The sequence below is a fragment of the Suricata suricatta genome, chromosome 8 (genome assembly GCF_006229205.1).
Source record: "Suricata suricatta isolate VVHF042 chromosome 8, meerkat_22Aug2017_6uvM2_HiC, whole genome shotgun sequence".
Taxonomy (NCBI): Eukaryota; Metazoa; Chordata; class Mammalia; order Carnivora; family Herpestidae; genus Suricata; species Suricata suricatta.
In genome coordinates, this window is record NC_043707.1 from 22,263,979 (window position 1) to 22,280,389 (window position 16,411).

Consider the following 16,411-nt stretch of genomic DNA (forward strand, 5'->3'; position numbering starts at 1 on the left):
GAGACGGGCACCCTCCTACACTGTTGGTGGGAATGTAAACTGGTGCAGCCGCTCTGGAAAACAGTGTGGGGGCTCCTCAAAAAACTATCAGTAGAACTCCCTTATGACCCAGCAATAGCACTGCTAGGGATTTACCCAAAGGATGCATTTATTTTTAAATAAGAGATGTATCTCCTTTTCTGTGACCCTTCTCTTATCTGTTGCCCATTTTTCTACTGTTTAATTTTATCCTTGTTGATTTATAGGAATCCTGATGATATTGAGGAAAGTAATCTGTGGCATGAGTTGCTAATCTCGCTCTCATCAGTTTATTGTTTTCCTTTGACTTTGTATGTGGTAGGTTATCACATACAGAAATTTAGAAAAAAGGTTTTGTTCTCTATAGTTAAGAATCTGTTTCTTGGTTTGCCTTTCTCTCTCTTATTTCATCCCTTTGCCTATCGCCTGGTTTCTTAAATTCCACGTATGTGTGAAATCATACAGTATTTGTCTTTCTCTGACCTATTTCACTTAGCAAAATATTCTCTAACTCCATCCATGTCATTGCAAATGGCAAGATGTCATTCTTTTTTATGACTAGTAATATTCCGTTTGTGTGTCTGTACCCACACACATATCCTATCATCATATATATATATCACATACTGCATATTTATATGATATATATCATATCATCATTTTCTCTCTTTTTAAAAAAATTATTTTTAAGTAGTTTCTACATGCAGTGTGGGACTTGAACTCACAACCCAAGATCAAGAGTTGCACACTCCACTGACTGAGCCAGCCAGGCACCCCAATACACCATATCTTCTTTATCCATTCATCAGTTGATGGACAATTGGATTGCTTCCATAATTTGGTTATTGTAGATAATGCTTCTATAAATATTGAGGTGCATGTATCCCTTTGAATTAGTGGTTTTGTATTCTTTGGGTAACTTTTAACTTTTTGAGGAAACTCTATACTGTTTTCTGGAGTGACTACACCAGTTTGCATCTTACCAACAGTGTGTGAGGATTCCCCTTTCTCAATATCCTTGGCAATACCTGTTGTTTCTTGTATGCTTTTTAAAAAAATTTTAGCCACTTTGACAGGTATAAGGTGATATCTCGTTATTTTTTAATGATTATTTATTTTTGAAAGAGAGAGAGTGTGTGTGTAAGCAGGGGGGGGACATAAAGAGGGAGGGAAACAGAGGATGCGAAGTGTGCGGACAGCAGAGAACTCAATGCAGGACTCGAACTCACGAACCACGAGATCATGGCCTGAGTCAAAGTCAGATGCTTGACCAACTGAGCCACCCAGGTTCCCCCAAGGTGATACCTCATTGTAGTTTTGATTTGCATTTCCCTAATATCACACACAGAAATTTATTTAAAATGACTGAATTTAAATGGTTGAATTTATGCTTTAAAATTTTTTTAAATTCCAGCATAGTTAACATACAGTGTTATATTAATTTCAGGTGTACAATAGAGGATTCAACAACTTTTAAGTGACTTCTTGGTTTTGTGTCATTCTTAGAGAGACCCTTGCCCTTCCAAGATTTAAACCTTGGAAAAAGTTTAAACTTTTCCCATTTTTTTTCTTTGCTGAGTCTTCCTCCTACTTCTGGGAATTGGGAAATACTGACGGTTGTCTCTTCTCACTTTCCTTTGGGTGGCAGAACTTCCATGGTATCCTTTTCTCTTCACATGTCATAGCTTTCTCTTGTCCCTGTGGTGATCTGTTTCTATCTCTCCCCCCAGGTTGGTGGTCGGAGCCCCCCAGGAGATAAAGGCTGCCAACCAAACAGGTGGCCTCTACCAGTGTGACTACAGCACGAACAAGTGTGAGCCTATCCCAGTGCAGGGTGAGTCACTGCTCCTCCCTGGGACCCCGGGCTAGGTTCCTGTGCATACACCTGAACTTGCCAGGCATTCTTTTTGTTCTGGGGGTCTGTGGTTGGGGGCCCAGGCATCCAGCTCATCACCCTCTGTGCGGCATGCAGACTCTGTCTCAGATACCCTCAGGTATCTTTACTTCATGTTTCTTTACTGTGACCTAAGTTTCCCCTTTATCTGTTGGGTCTGCATGTTTCCCAGGTTAAGGTGACCTCTGGTCATCTTCATATAGCTCATTTTATTTCCCTGAAGGTGACTATGTGTATATATGTTTCCTCAGTCCCCCAGGAGGCAGTGAACATGTCTCTGGGCCTGTCCCTGGCATTTGCCGCCAACCCTTTCCGACTGCTGGTGAGTTGTCCTGGGTCATGGGATTGTCCTGAGGGAAGGAGCCAGGGGCTTATGGCTACTGGGGCTGGGGTCTGTGGAGGGTCGTGGTTCCGAGGTGAAAGGACAAGAAGCAGGAATAGCCCCTCTCATTTGGAACCTTCCCCCAGGCCTGTGGCCCCACGGCGCACCAAACTTGTAAGGAGAACACCTATGTGAATGGCTTATGCTTCCTCTTTGGATCCAATCTACGGCAGCAGCCCCAGAGTTTCCCAGAGAACCTCAGAGGTAGGTGGCCTTTGACAAAGAATACAGATTGGCAGTGTGAGGGTAAGGGCAAGATTGGGACAGGCGGAAAAGTGGGAGGGAACTGGTTCCAATAGAGATGGTAGGGAGAGATGCTAGGGTCTTTCACTTTAAGAAAAGTCCTGATCTATCTATCTATCTACCTATCTATCTATCATCTATTGAAATGCCCCCTTACTTTTGTGAGCTGATGTTCCAACCATTGTCCTTAGAATAAATGCCTGGGTCTCCGCATCATGGCCTTTGAGGCTGTGAATGGTGTGGCCTCTTCAACTGCTCTTCCATCCCTTCTACCTCCGCTACTGTGCTCCAGCCACTCTGGCTGCCTTTCTTTTCCAAGAACAACACCAAGCTGTCCATGTCTTAGGGCCTTTGCACACACTATTCCTTCAGCCTAGAATGCTCTTCCCTTAGATCTCACCGGAAAACCCATTATTGTCAACTCAGTGCAGATGTCCCCTCTTCAAAGAGGCCTTTTCCGGGTGACTCTTCTAATCTTTTCCATCATCACTCCCTACCACATTGTCCTACTTTACCATTTTCATGCCTGTATATACATATTTTACTTGTTTCCTTTCTATCGTTTTTTCTAGAATATAGGCTTCATGATAGCAAGGATACTACTGTCCAACCTGTTCATGTTTTATGCTCTTGCATCTACTGCCGCTTCACAAATTGCCCCTGAACTTAGTAGCTAAAACCAATTAAGTATTAATTATATTACAGTTTCTGTGAATCAGGAATCTGGGTTTGGCTTAGCTGGGTGGCTCTGCCTTAGGGTTTTTCATGAGATTGAAGTTAACATGTTAAATTGGAGTTATGGTTTCATCTGAATGCTTGTCTGAGGAAAGAAGCTCCACTTCCAAGCTCATTTACAAGATTGTTGGACTGAAGGCCTCTGTTTCCACTGGCTGTTTCTGGAGGCTTCTATTTGTTCATCACATGGGCTTCCCTATAAAGCAGCTCTTCGCTGCTCCCATAGAGCAGCTGGCTTCTTCTAGAGTGAGTCAACAATGGATTAGGAGAGCAAGAAGGAGAGAAAGCACCCAAGGAAGAAATCACTGCATTTTCATAATCTAATCTCAGAAGTAAAAACACATTACTTCTGTCATTTTATATTCCTCTGAAGTGAGTCAAAAAGTCTAGCTCACACTCAAGAGAAGGGAACTATGCAAGGGTGTTATTTCCAGGAGGTAAGAATCTTGAGGACCATATCTTAGAGAGGGAGAATTAACCAGAACTTAGGAGGAGAGAGAGTTATCTGGAGTGTGTCTCCTTGAAAGGAGCAGTGGTCTTCAGTTGAGGGACACAGCTGGCCCAAAGCAAACTCCAGGGAGGCAGGGAGGGGAAAATACATCAGAGTATTTTCTCTTCCTTTCTTCTCTCCCTCTAGTCCTCTGTTGAGGCTTCTAATTGGGCAAATCCAGCTAGAAGTAAAGGAGCCCCAAATGCATGCAGTCTATGTGGGCTGACCTCCTGGGCTGTAGAGCAGAGTGGGGGAGGGCAGAAAGTGGATCTGGGACTGGGGACAGAAGATAGAAGAACACCCAGCATACTGTTATATGTGCTATTCCTTCCCCCACCCCCCCCGTAACTTATTTCTCCTTTTACATTTCTGGCAAATTATTTCTCTTTCTCAGACTTAGCTCTCATATCACTACTGTTCCTGACTTACTTGGGCAGAATTAGCCAAAGTTTTGTAAACCACTCTGTCCATTTCTCAAATAATGTTAAACAACACTCAAGCTTATTACACAACTTTTAAAAAGTATTATAAAATATTCAACTTTCATCAGCTTCAAGGTTTATTGCTGCTCCCAAGTTTCGCATGTAACCAAACTTTTAAATATGCGAACATTTGCTGAATTGATTCCACTCCGGATTCTAAGGCATTAATTTCTTCCTGGAAGTTTTTCTTTGCTTCTTTTAACATTTCTTGTATTTATTCTTGAGAATGGCTAATGAAAACATCCCCAATTTGATAAGGTATCATTAAGCAGTAGCCATTTGCAAGCATTTTTTTCCTCATAAACATCCTAAATTTTGTTGTTTCTTTTTCACCTCTATTTCTTCTTTCAGGTCCATGATTCTACTTGTATTCTCTGAAAAATCGTTTATTTTTTGTTGTTCTTCAAAAGTAACATAGACATATTCTGCAGATGCCTTCTTCATGGTGGCTGCCATCCTGGGATTGTGTCCATGTTTTTATTAAGCTTGGAGCATGGGTTGCAAATTGTGTATCTTTTATTTTCACTCTTTAGCAGAGGGCTGACATGCAAAAAATTAATCCCAGCCTCTAATACTTAATCAGTTCATGCTCTTTCTCCTGTTTCCCAAGAGTGCCCTCGGCAAGACAGTGATATTGCCTTCTTGATTGATGGTTCTGGGAGCATCATCCCAAACGACTTTCAGCGGATGAAGGATTTTGTCTCAACTGTGATGGATCAATTCAAGAAATCCCAAACCTTGGTGAGGGCAAATGGGTTGGCTAGGAAATAGCTCATATAAGGCTGGCAAATACATGGCAACCAGCCTGCCACTTTCCTCTTTTATTTCTATTGCAGACATTGCCAAGTTGCCAATTGATCATGATCCTTTCTTACATGATCCCTTTTCCTGCTCTGTCTGGATGCAGCCTCCGCCATCTTCCAGCCCTCTCTAAAGCAGGCAGCTCTGACTAATTGATAAGGGTTGGCTTGGGAGATAAAACCTACCTGTCCTCTCCAGCTGCGTTCTAGTATTTAGAGGTGGGAGCTAATGGCATATCTCTGTCCTGGTGAAGCAGAAGGTTTGGGGGCACTGTAGAATTTGGAGGGATTTGGAGACTTCAGTGCTTCAAGATTTATGTAAGGCTTCCTAGGAGCTGGGTAAGTGTGAGGGACACTTTCTCCATTATAATATCAGATGCCTGTTCCCAGTTTTCTTTGATGCAGTACTCTGAAGATTTCCAGACTCATTTCACCTTTAATGATTTCAAGAAAAACCCTAACCCAGCAGCGCTGGTGAGGCCAATAAAACAGTTGATCGGGAGGACGCACACTGCCACAGCAATCCGCAAAGTAGTGTAAGTTCTTTGCTTAGAATGGAACGAGGGGGTGATAATTTTTAGTTGGGATTTGAAGAATGAAGGCAGTTGTTCAGACAGGGATGGGGTAGAGGATATTTATGGTGGAGGGAACAGCATGAGTAAAGGTGTGGAGGGGGGACTTTGCATTGTATGTTCATGAAACACAAATTGTAAGTAAAGGTAGGAGTGAAGGGGAGATGTGAGGGTAAGGCTGGAGGGTGGCCACAGAGATTAGTTGAGGCCAGATCACTTAACGCAACTCAAAAGTGAGTGGGGAACTGCTGAAGGTTTTAAGCAGTGGGAGATGTTACCACATCTTGTGTTGGAAAGTTCACTCTGGTGTGTGTGTGTGTGTGTGTGTGTGCGCATGTGTGTCTGTGTATAGAGGTGAGGGACAAAAGTACAGGAAAGTGAGCTAGAGAGCTGTTGCATCAAACCAGAAAAGGTTTGGGGTGGCCCAATTAAACTTAAAAATTTGTTTTAATTTAAAGGGAATAATAGTTAAAAAAATCAACATATGCAAAAGTATATAAATGCAGTGCAGATTTCTTTTCCTTCCACTCTTTTCCCTTCTCCTGATGCCTTTTCAGGTCTTGGGGGACCCACATCTCAGTGTTTATCCCAGGGAATTCCAAACCCTTCCTAGCTGCATCTGTGCCTGTGACTGCTGATGCTCCCTCCCTAGCATTAAGAGTATCTCTATCTATTCACCTTTGACTTTTCTTCCCTCTTCCTGGACAGAAGAGAACTGTTTCAGAGCAGCAGTGGAGCCCGGGAGAATGCTTTTAAGATTTTAGTAGTCATCACGGATGGAGAAAAGTATGGTGATCCCTTGGAGTACGAGGATGTCATTCCTGAAGCGGACAGAGAGGGGATCATTCGCTATGTCATTGGGGTAGGAAATGTGGCTCTCTGGCCTGATGCTTCTGCTTGGATACACCCTCCTTTCAATTTGCAAATATCAGTGACACCAAAGTGGGGCAAGGTCACTGCTAGCCCAGTTGACTATTGTCAGAATGATGTTGTATAACAAATTATCTCAGATTTCAGTCCTTTAAATTTTTTTAATGTTTTATTTTTGAGAGAGAGGGGGGAGGGGCAGAGAGAGAGGGAGACATGGAATCTGATGCAGGCTCCAGGCTCTGAGCTGTCAGCACAGAGCCCAACACAGGGCACACACTCATGAGCTGTGAGATCATGACCCAAGCCAAAGTCGGATGCTCAACTGATTGAGCCACCCAGGTGCCCCCAGAATTCAGTCTTTTAAAACAATAAGTAAGTCTGTAGTTTAGCTGGGCAATTTTTCTGATTTTGACTAGGCTCACTCTTAAATCTGTAATCATTTGAAGGTTGGTCGGCAGCTTTGCGAACTGGCTGGACTCTCTCCATTTGTGAGGGTTGCCATCTATGTCTGTTTGCTGGACTGGAATGGTTGGAACAACTGGGGTAACTTGGCTCTGCTGCTCCCAGTATCATTTCCCAGTGGGATAGCCTGTGCGTGTCCTCATGGTTAAGGCAGAGGAAGAAAAGAGCAAGTGGAAATGTTGCAAGCACTTTTTTAAGCATCTGTCTGAGTCATGTATGATAATATCCATTGGGTGAAGCAAGACACATAGCTGGACCCAGAAACAATAAGCAGGTCACATGGCTCTGCCACAGTAGGAGGATACAGCAAAGTTTCTGGGGAAAGGGCTTGGATATAAGAAGGGGTATAGAGTTGGAATTATCAGTGAAATCAAACTACCACAGTACCTTGTATGGCATAGAAGAAGGTATCATCATAGGTACATGGCTTGACAAGAAGGAAACCCCTTCATATAGAGGAAAAGGTTCCCTTTGCTCTGGGGAGAGGTCAGCCCTGTACCAGGAGGCATAGGACAGCAAAGGGACCAAAGGCTTATTGCTCCCTCAGCAGAATGTTTTGTGCAGTGCATAACCTGCTCTACTATACTTGGTAGCCTTGTCACTGTTCTGGTGCATTCCCTCATCTGACAAATATGTTTCAGATTCTTTTCCCACATAATTTTCTTTTCTTGCTCGAGGAGACTGATACCCCCCAGACGTTGTCTGATTTAGCCTCTGTCCCTTGGTAACAGGTGGGAAGTGCTTTCAACAATCAGAGACATCTTGAAGAACTTCGTACCATTGCATCCAAGCCTTCTCGTGATCATGTGTTCCGGGTGGATAACTTTGAAGCTCTGAAGACCATTCAAGACCAGCTTCAGGAAAAGATCTTTGCAATTGAGGGTAAGCTAAAGTTCTGTATTCATGTAGCAGTTCCAGAGGTGGCCCTTTATCCCCAAACACGAATTTCTAGAACCTCTTAACCCTTGGAATCTTCTCAGCATCAACTCTTTCTCCATTTCCTCTAGTTCCCAGCAACTCTGGCCTCATTTGGTCATTTCCTTTGAAAAACAAGAATCTAGACTTTATCTTTACTTTGTAAGCCTTGGGTATAGGCTGAAAAACTGGAGCTTAGGGGAGGCAAATCTCACACAGTATTTCCCCCCCCAAATTTAGATACGTTGCCAACATTTGTTTGATTACCTGCTGTATTTCCAGTCTCTAGAATAATGCCTGCTACATAGAGAGCACTCAATAAATGTTTATCAAATAAAATGATTTAAAAATTAGGGGAAGGTTTATATACAATCTGAATTTATGGTTTCTCTTGAAAAGTTGGATGATTAGACTGCATTCCCACTTGGCAAAAAGAAACTGAAGCCAGATAACCACCTTCTCTTTAAAAGGGGTAGATGCTTCCTAGTTCAACACAGCTCCCATCTCAGCCTCCTTTTGTTTGGTTACCATAACCTTTGAGTTATCAGCTTTTCTGCTTTCTTTAATGTAGAAAGTTCTCCTCCTCACAGGGACTCAGACAGGAAGTACCAGCTCCTTTGAACATGAGATGTCTCAGGAAGGCTTCAGTGCTGTCATCACCTCTGTAAGTGGTCCTTCATTAAGTTGTGATGGGGGAGAACAGGGGAGAAGAAGTGCAAGAGTTTGGGGGCTTTTATCTGCAATGGGTACTTGTTGGGAGGCATGTCTTTGATGGAAGCAGTGGTCCCTTTTCTTTTCTTTATCAGACCTGTTTTTTATTGAGATATAATGGACATAAGATATGATATTAGCTTCAGGTATACGACATAATGATTTGGGGTATGCATGTATTGTGAAATGATCAACACGATAAGTCTGATTAATATCCATCACACGTATAGGTAAAAAAATTTATGAAAACTTTATATTCTTAGCAACTTTCAAATATACAATACAGTGTTATTGACTATACTTACTGTGGTGTGCATAATATCCCAGATTTATTTATTTTATAACTGGAAATTTGTGCCTTTTGACCACCATCACCCATTTTGCCCACCTTTCCAACCCATTGCATTTGGCAACCACCAATCTGTTCTCTGCATATATGAGTTCAGTTTTTGTTTTGTTTTTAGATTCCATATGAAAGTCAGATCATACCATATTTATCTTTCTCTGACTTGTTTTGCTTAGTATAATGCCTTCAAGGTCCATACATGTTATAAACAGCAGGATTTCCTTCTTTTTATGGCTGATTAATATTCCATTTTATTATATGTCACATTTTCTTTATCCGTGCTTCAATGGACACTTAGATTATTTCCATGTCTTGGTTATTGTAAATAATGCTTCAGTGAACATGGGCTGCAAATATCTTTTTGAGTTAGTGTTTTCATTCCCTTTATTTATTTCTTTTCTTTTTGATGACAGTCATTCTAACATGTGTGAGGTAACATTTCATTGTTGTTTTGATTGGCATTTCCTTGATGATTAGTGATGTTGAGCCCTGTTTCATGTGCCTCTTGACCATCTGTATGTCTTTGCTATTTAGTTGCAGGAGTTCTTTATATATTTTGTATATTAACTCCTTCCCAGAGATATGATTTACAAATATTTTCTCCAATTCTGTAGGTTGCCTTTTCATTTTGTTGATGGTTTCTTTTGTTGTGCAAAAGCTTTTTAGTTTGATGTAGTCCTACTTGTTTATTTTTGTTTTTGTTGCCTTTGCTTTTGGTGTCAAATTCAAAAAAATTCTTGCCAAGATCAACATCAAGTTGCTTACCACCTATGTTTTATTCTTGGAGTTTTATGGTTTATGGTCTTATGATCTATTTTGAATAGATTTTTGTGAGTGATGTGACATTGTGGTTTAATTTCATTCTTTTGCATGTGGATTTTCAGTTTTCCCAATCGCATTTGTTGAGAGACTGTGTTTTCCCCATCGTATATTCTTGACCTCTTTGTTGTAAATTAATTGATCATATATGTATAGGTTTATTTCTAGGCTCTCTAACTATTCTGCTGTCTTGATCTGTACGTCTGTCTTTATGCCAATACCATACTGTTTTGATTACTATAGTTTTGCAATATAGTTTGAAATCAGAAAGCATGATGCCTCCAGCTTTGTTCTTCTTTCTCACAATTGCTTTGGTTATTTTGGGTCTTTTGTGGTTCTATACAAGTTTGAGGATTGTCTGTTCTATTTCTGTGGAAAGTGCCATTGAAATTTTGATCAGGATTGTACAGAAGCTGTTTGTTGCTCAATCTTGTTCTACCCTCTTTCCTAGGGTGGTCTCTTGCTAGGTGCTGTGGGAAGCTTTGACTGGGCTGGTGGAGCTTTTCTACATACGTCAAAGGATAAATTCACCTTCATCAACACAACCAGGGTAGATTCAGACATGAACGATGCTTACTTGGGTAAGTGGACAGGGCAGGATAACTCTAAGAACGGGTCAGGATGTGGCATACCTTATCTAGCATCATTGGATCGTTCAAAGGCCCTTGGAATAAATTTAAAGTCAGAAATTTCAAAATTTCATTTTAGTTATGTTAACAAAAGGGGATATAGTGCAGGGTCCAGTTATCCCAACCTACTAAGCATGGGGCTACTGCAATGCTCCTACTCAAGGGATAGGTCTCCTAGAGGGGGCTGAGTCTGTGAAGGAAAGCACTTATCCTCTCAGATCACCTTCTCCAGGTTATGCGGCTGAAGTCATCTGGAGGAGTAGGATGCAAAAAAACGTGGTTCTTGGAGCACCTCGATATCAGCACACTGGCCTAGTGGTGATGTTCAAAGAGAATGCTGGTACCTGGGAGAGCAGCGCTGTTATCAAGGGCAGCCAGGTAAGTGCAGAGTATGTGGAGCATAAATGTGCAAACAGGTACTCTGGGGGCCTGACATTCCAGGATGGGCATCACCAGGTGTCGTGTGTATCAGGGTTTTGTAAAGGAGCTTTCAGAGGGCTTTGAGCTGGTCACAAGAATAAACTTTGCATTTGAGAATGTTGTGTTTTCACTTTTCTAACTACAGTAAATAGCAACACTTGACTTATGCAGAGCTTTCTATAAGTCTCCCTGTGGAAAGAGCTGGTATTTAACCAGAAAATAACCAGTATAGCCATATTAGTTATTAGAATATGGAAATAATTCCATATCTGTCAATCTATAGATGCTTTCCTTCAATGAATGCTCTCTTCCCCCTTCCTTGCACTCTGGTCTCTTTCTCATTCTTCCTCATCATTCGTCCCCATGATTCAACAAATATGAGGTCAGACAGGGCACCTCAAGGGAGCTTTTGGATGTACTCCAGCTAATCCTATGGTCAGTGACTGAGCAGTTCTAACAGTTCAATATTTTTATTTTTTTTAAATGTTTGTTTATTTTGAAAGGAAGAGAGAGACAGAATGTGAGTAGGGAAGAGGCAGAGAGAGAGAGGGAGACACATAATCCAAGGCAGGCTCTAGGCTCTGCACCATCAGCACAGAGTCTGACGTGGGGCTCAAACTCATGAACCATGAGATCATGACTTGAACTGAAGTTGGACCCTTAACCCACTGAGTTACCCAGGCACCCCTAGCACTTCAGTATTTTGAATATCACCCCTGCAAAAGCAGTGTAGTCGTGTCTTATGTGGGGCTTCATATGTGGTGCAAGAGGCAAAAATTTCAAGTTCAAATTATCCTTGCAAATTCCTAAAATAAGGCTGCATTCATTGGCCTGTAGTTTCTTTAATTTTTATCACTGGTTCACTTTGATCTGCAATTAAAGCATCATAGGTAGATACCTCATTGCTCTGATACCTGAAAAGCTCGTCATAATTCTTTGCCTTAGTCAAATTCATCATATGGTCTTTTCATAGGTTTTATCAACACATAAAACATAGGCATCAGTGCCTGACACATATAAGGGGTAGAATAGGGGAGAATACTTAGGGGAATTCTAGGAAGTCAAGTGTGAATGTGATGCTACTTCTCTCTTTTGAGTGTGTGTGGTCCAGAATTACATGGAGAAGGCTGGCTGGTCTACTCTTTTGCCATACACAGGTATTACGCATGCAAATTAGAACTGAGGATAATAAATACTTAACCTGGGACCGTCTGAGTGATATGAGACCAAATGGGAGGGACATCCACACAGGGACGTTAAGGAAAGTTTCCTAGTGAAAGTGACAATTAAGGTGGAAGGACTAGAGAAATGAAGAATGTGGAAAGAAAGAGCCAGAGAAAGGAGAGAGAGAACGAGACACAGTTCAGAGTGTGTCTATTGGGGTGAGGGGATTATGGGTGAAAACACTGGGAAGAAGGGTAGGAACCAGATTAATCTCAAATCTATCCATTCCCTCCATTTCTACTGAGATGAGCCTGGTCCAGGCCATCATCATCTTTCCTGTGGACCTAGCTTTAGGCTCCTTATGGGTCTCCTAAAATCTTATGTTGCCTCCCTTAAGTCCATGGAGGAAGGTGAACTTCCTAAATGAGAAACTCTTTATATCAATCTTCAGTTTAACCCTTTGTTGACTGCAGACCAATATTTAATAGAAATTTAAATATATAAAAAGGATATTACATCATAACCAAGTGTGGTTTATCCCTGGAATGCAGGCTTTGTTCAGTAATGTTGGGGAAGCTGAACAAGCTGGGCAAGCTGATTCTAAAGTTCACATGGAAATGCAAAGGATCCAGAATAGCTGAAATATTTGAAAAAGAAGAATTTCCAGTTTCAAAACTTAATACCAATCTACAATAATCAAGACAGTGTGGTACCAGTGCAAAGATAGACCTATAAGTCAATGGAATAGAACTGAGGGTCCAGAAATAAACCTATACATCTTTAATCAATTGATTTTTGATAAAGATACCAAGTTCATTCAAAAGGGAAAAATAATCTTTTCAACAAATGGTGCTGAGACAACTGGATATCCCCTACCTCAAAAGTTACAAAAATTAATTCAAAACAGATCAAAGGCCTAAATGTAAGAACTAAAGCTATAAACTTCTTAGAAGACCTCATAGGTGAATTTTAAAATTTTTTTTATTTATTTAAAAATAATTTATGTTTATTTTTATTATTGGTACAGAGAGAAACAGAGCATTAGTGGGGGATGTGCAGAGAGAGAGGGAGACACAGACTCCGAAGCAGACTCCAGGCTCTGAGCTGTTAGCACAGAGCCTGACACAGGGCTTGAACCCACAAACCGTGAGATCATGACTTGAGCCGAAGTCAAATGCTTAACTGACTAAGCCACCCAGGTGCCCCTAGGTGAATTTTTATAATCTTAGATTTGGCAGTGATTTCTTAGATTTAACACCACAAGCACAAGCAACCAAAGAAAAAAGTAGATAAATTTGGCTTCATCTGATTGAAAACTTTTGAGTAACAGAAACCATATGTTTGCACTCATAGGTCTAGCAGGAAAACAGGAGAGACCTAATGGAGAACCAGGGGGAGCGGAGGAGGGAGAGAGAGCTGGGGAGAGAGAGGGATGCAAAACTTGAGAGACTATTGAATGTTGAGAATGAACTGAGGGTTGAAGGGGAAGGGGGAGGGGGGAAAAGAAGTGGTGGTGATGGTGGAGGGCACTTAAGGGGAAGAGCACTGGGTGTTGTATGGAAAACAATTTGACAGTAAAATATTATGGAAAAAAATAAATAAACATTAAAAAAAAAGAAAATGAAAATTATGGAAGAAACTACTTATAAATCATATATCTGATAAAGACCTGGTATTTAGAATATATAAACAACTCTGACAACCCAGCAATAAAAAGATAAAACATGTAATTTAAAAATGGGTTTAAGATTTGAATAGACACTTCTCTAAAGAGGATATATATAAATGGCCAATAAGAACATGAAAAGATGTTCAACATTATTAGTTTTTAAGGAAAAGCAAATCAAAACCACAATAGGTATATCGCTAGAATGGCTATTTAAAAAAATAAAACATATTGGTGGAGATGTGGAGAAATGGAAGTCTTCATGTACTGCTGGTGGGAATGTAAAATAATACAACCTTTTTGGAATACAGTTTGGCAGTTCCTTAAAAAGTTAAATATAAGTTTACTACATAACTCAAAAATTCCACCCCTAGCTATATACCTTCCCCTCAAAAGAAAATAAATGTTTGAATAAAAAAATGAATGTTCATAGCAGCATTATTCATAATAGTCAAAAGGTGGGAAAAAAACTAAATGTTTATCAACTCTCAAAGAGGTAAACAACATGTGGTACATTCATACAATGAAATACTATTTAGTCATAACAAAAATGAAGTGTTGATACATGCTACATGGATAAACCTTGAAAACTTCATGTTAAGTGAAAATAACCAGTCACAAAAGGCTACATGTCATATGATTTCATCTATCTTACATGTCTGTATTAAACAAATTCATAGAGAAAGTAGACTAACTGTTGTCAGGGAATAGAGGAAAGAAGGAATTGGAGTTGATGCTTACAGAAAGGGTTTCTTTCTTGAGTGATGGAAATGTTCTGGAATTAATGCTGATGGTTACACAACACTGTTTATATGCTAAAACCCACCAAGCTTTATACTTTTAAATGGTGAATTTTATGTAATGTATGTTTTATCTCAATTTAAAAAAGTTATTCTGAGAAAAAGAGCAATCAATGAAATTCACTGTAACAGACTAGAGAAGAAAAAACATAGTAATCTTAATAGATAAAGAAAAAGAATTTGACAAAATATGACATTCACTCATGATAAGTTGTTCTCGGTAAACTAGGAATTAACATTTTTTGAGTTTTATTTAAAAAGAAGTCCAGCAAGCATCACACTAAAAAATGAAAGAGAAATTTCCCCTATGAAATTGGAAATAAGACAAGAATATTCACTTTAATAAATAAGTAAGTAAATGAATAAAGAAAGAAAAAAGAAAAGAAAAGAATACTCACTTTTACCACTCCTATTCAGAATTGTACTGGCAGATGTAGCCAGTGCAATAAGGCAAGAAAAAGGGGGGGGGGGAAGCATGCAGAGTGGAAAGGAAAAAATAAAACTGTCTTATTTGTGGATTACATGTTGTGTGGAAAATCCTAAAGAATCTACAAAAAAAAAAAGCTATGGTAACTAATAAGCTATTTCAGGAGGTTCTCAGGTAAGAAGATCAATATATAAAAACCAGTTGCATTTCTATGCTAGCAATGAACATCTGGGAATTTAAGTTAAAAAGAACCATTTACAATAAGACCAAAGGATCATAAAACATTTAGATATAAACTTAACAAAATGTATATGATATCTGTATCCTAAAAGCTATGAAACACCAATGAGAGAAATCAAAGGCCTAAATAAATTAAGAGATATGCTGTGTTCATGGACTGGAAGACTCAGTACTGTTAAGATGTCAGTTCTTCCCAGGCTGATCTGTACATTCAACACAAAGCCAATCAAAATTCTAGCCACTTATTTTGTAAAATTGAGAAGCTGATTCTAAGAAAGTGGGTGATGGGCATTGAGGAGGGCACTTGTTGGGATGAGCATTGGGTGTTGTATGGAAACCAATTTGACAATAAGTCATATTTTAAAAACGATTTATATGGAAAATCAAAGAAAATAGAATATCCAGAACAGTTTCTTTTTCAGAACTGTTTTAAAAAGATGTTAAATAAATATCATTAGGTATTTAGTGGATAATTCACACACTACCTGATTTTTTAAATAGTATATTGTCAAATTGGTTTTCATATACTCAGTGGGATGCAAATCATGAGAGACTATTGAATACTGAAAATGAACCGAGGGCTGAAGGGGGAGGGGGAGGGGAGGAAGGGAGGTGGTGGTCACACTACCTGATTTTAAGTCTTACTATAAAGTTGCAGAAATCAAGAGAGTGTGACATTGGCCAAAGGATAGGCATAAAGATCAGTGGAATAGAATAGGTCTGGAATTGACTCATGCATATATAGTCAACTGATTTCAAATAAAGGCACAACAACATTTTAGTGGAGACTTCAGTGGTACAATCACACATCCATAGCAAAAAATAAACCAAAATAAAATGTCACTCATATCTGATACCATATTAAACTTAATTCAAGGGATCCCTGGGTGACTCAGTCATTTAAGCATCTGACTTCAGCTCAGGTCATGATCTCGTGGTTTGTGGGTTTGGGTTCCGTGCTGGGCTGTATGCTGCAGCTTAGAGCTTGGAGCCTGCTTTGGATTCTGTTTCTTCCTCTTTCTGCCTCTCCCCCACTCACACTCTGTCTCTGACTCTCTCTCAAAAATAAATAAACATTAAAAAAATTTAAGATTAATTCAAAATAGACCTTGGAGCGAAATGTAAAGTCTAAAATACAATACTTGTGGAAGAAAACATAGGAGATAATCTTTGTGACCAGTGTTAGGTAAAGAGTTTTTAGCTAACTTCATTCTTCTGCATGTAAGTAAAAACTCTTTACCTAACACAGGTCACAAAGGTTATCTCCTATGTTTTCTTCCACAAGTATTGTATTTTAGACTTTACATTTCACTCCAAGGCCTATTT

The 16,411-nt window shown here is 39.8% G+C and overlaps 1 protein-coding gene and 1 pseudogene across 1 annotated transcript in view; one reads left to right on the forward strand and one right to left on the reverse strand.

Annotated features, from left to right (window-relative positions):
* LOC115298354 (integrin alpha-M-like) overlaps positions 1-16,411 on the forward strand; it is a 40,181-nt gene that overhangs the window by 10,206 nt on the left and 13,564 nt on the right. The window contains exons 3-12 of the mRNA XM_029947035.1: positions 1,749-1,852; positions 2,164-2,234; positions 2,381-2,498; positions 4,855-4,985; positions 5,435-5,580; positions 6,325-6,478; positions 7,680-7,830; positions 8,454-8,527; positions 10,191-10,320; positions 10,601-10,746. Coding sequence (XP_029802895.1) covers positions 1,749-1,852; positions 2,164-2,234; positions 2,381-2,498; positions 4,855-4,985; positions 5,435-5,580; positions 6,325-6,478; positions 7,680-7,830; positions 8,454-8,527; positions 10,191-10,320; positions 10,601-10,746 — 1,225 coding nt within the window. The remainder of the gene's footprint in view (positions 1-1,748; positions 1,853-2,163; positions 2,235-2,380; positions 2,499-4,854; positions 4,986-5,434; positions 5,581-6,324; positions 6,479-7,679; positions 7,831-8,453; positions 8,528-10,190; positions 10,321-10,600; positions 10,747-16,411) is intronic.
* LOC115298355 lies at positions 4,299-4,700 on the reverse strand (annotated as a pseudogene).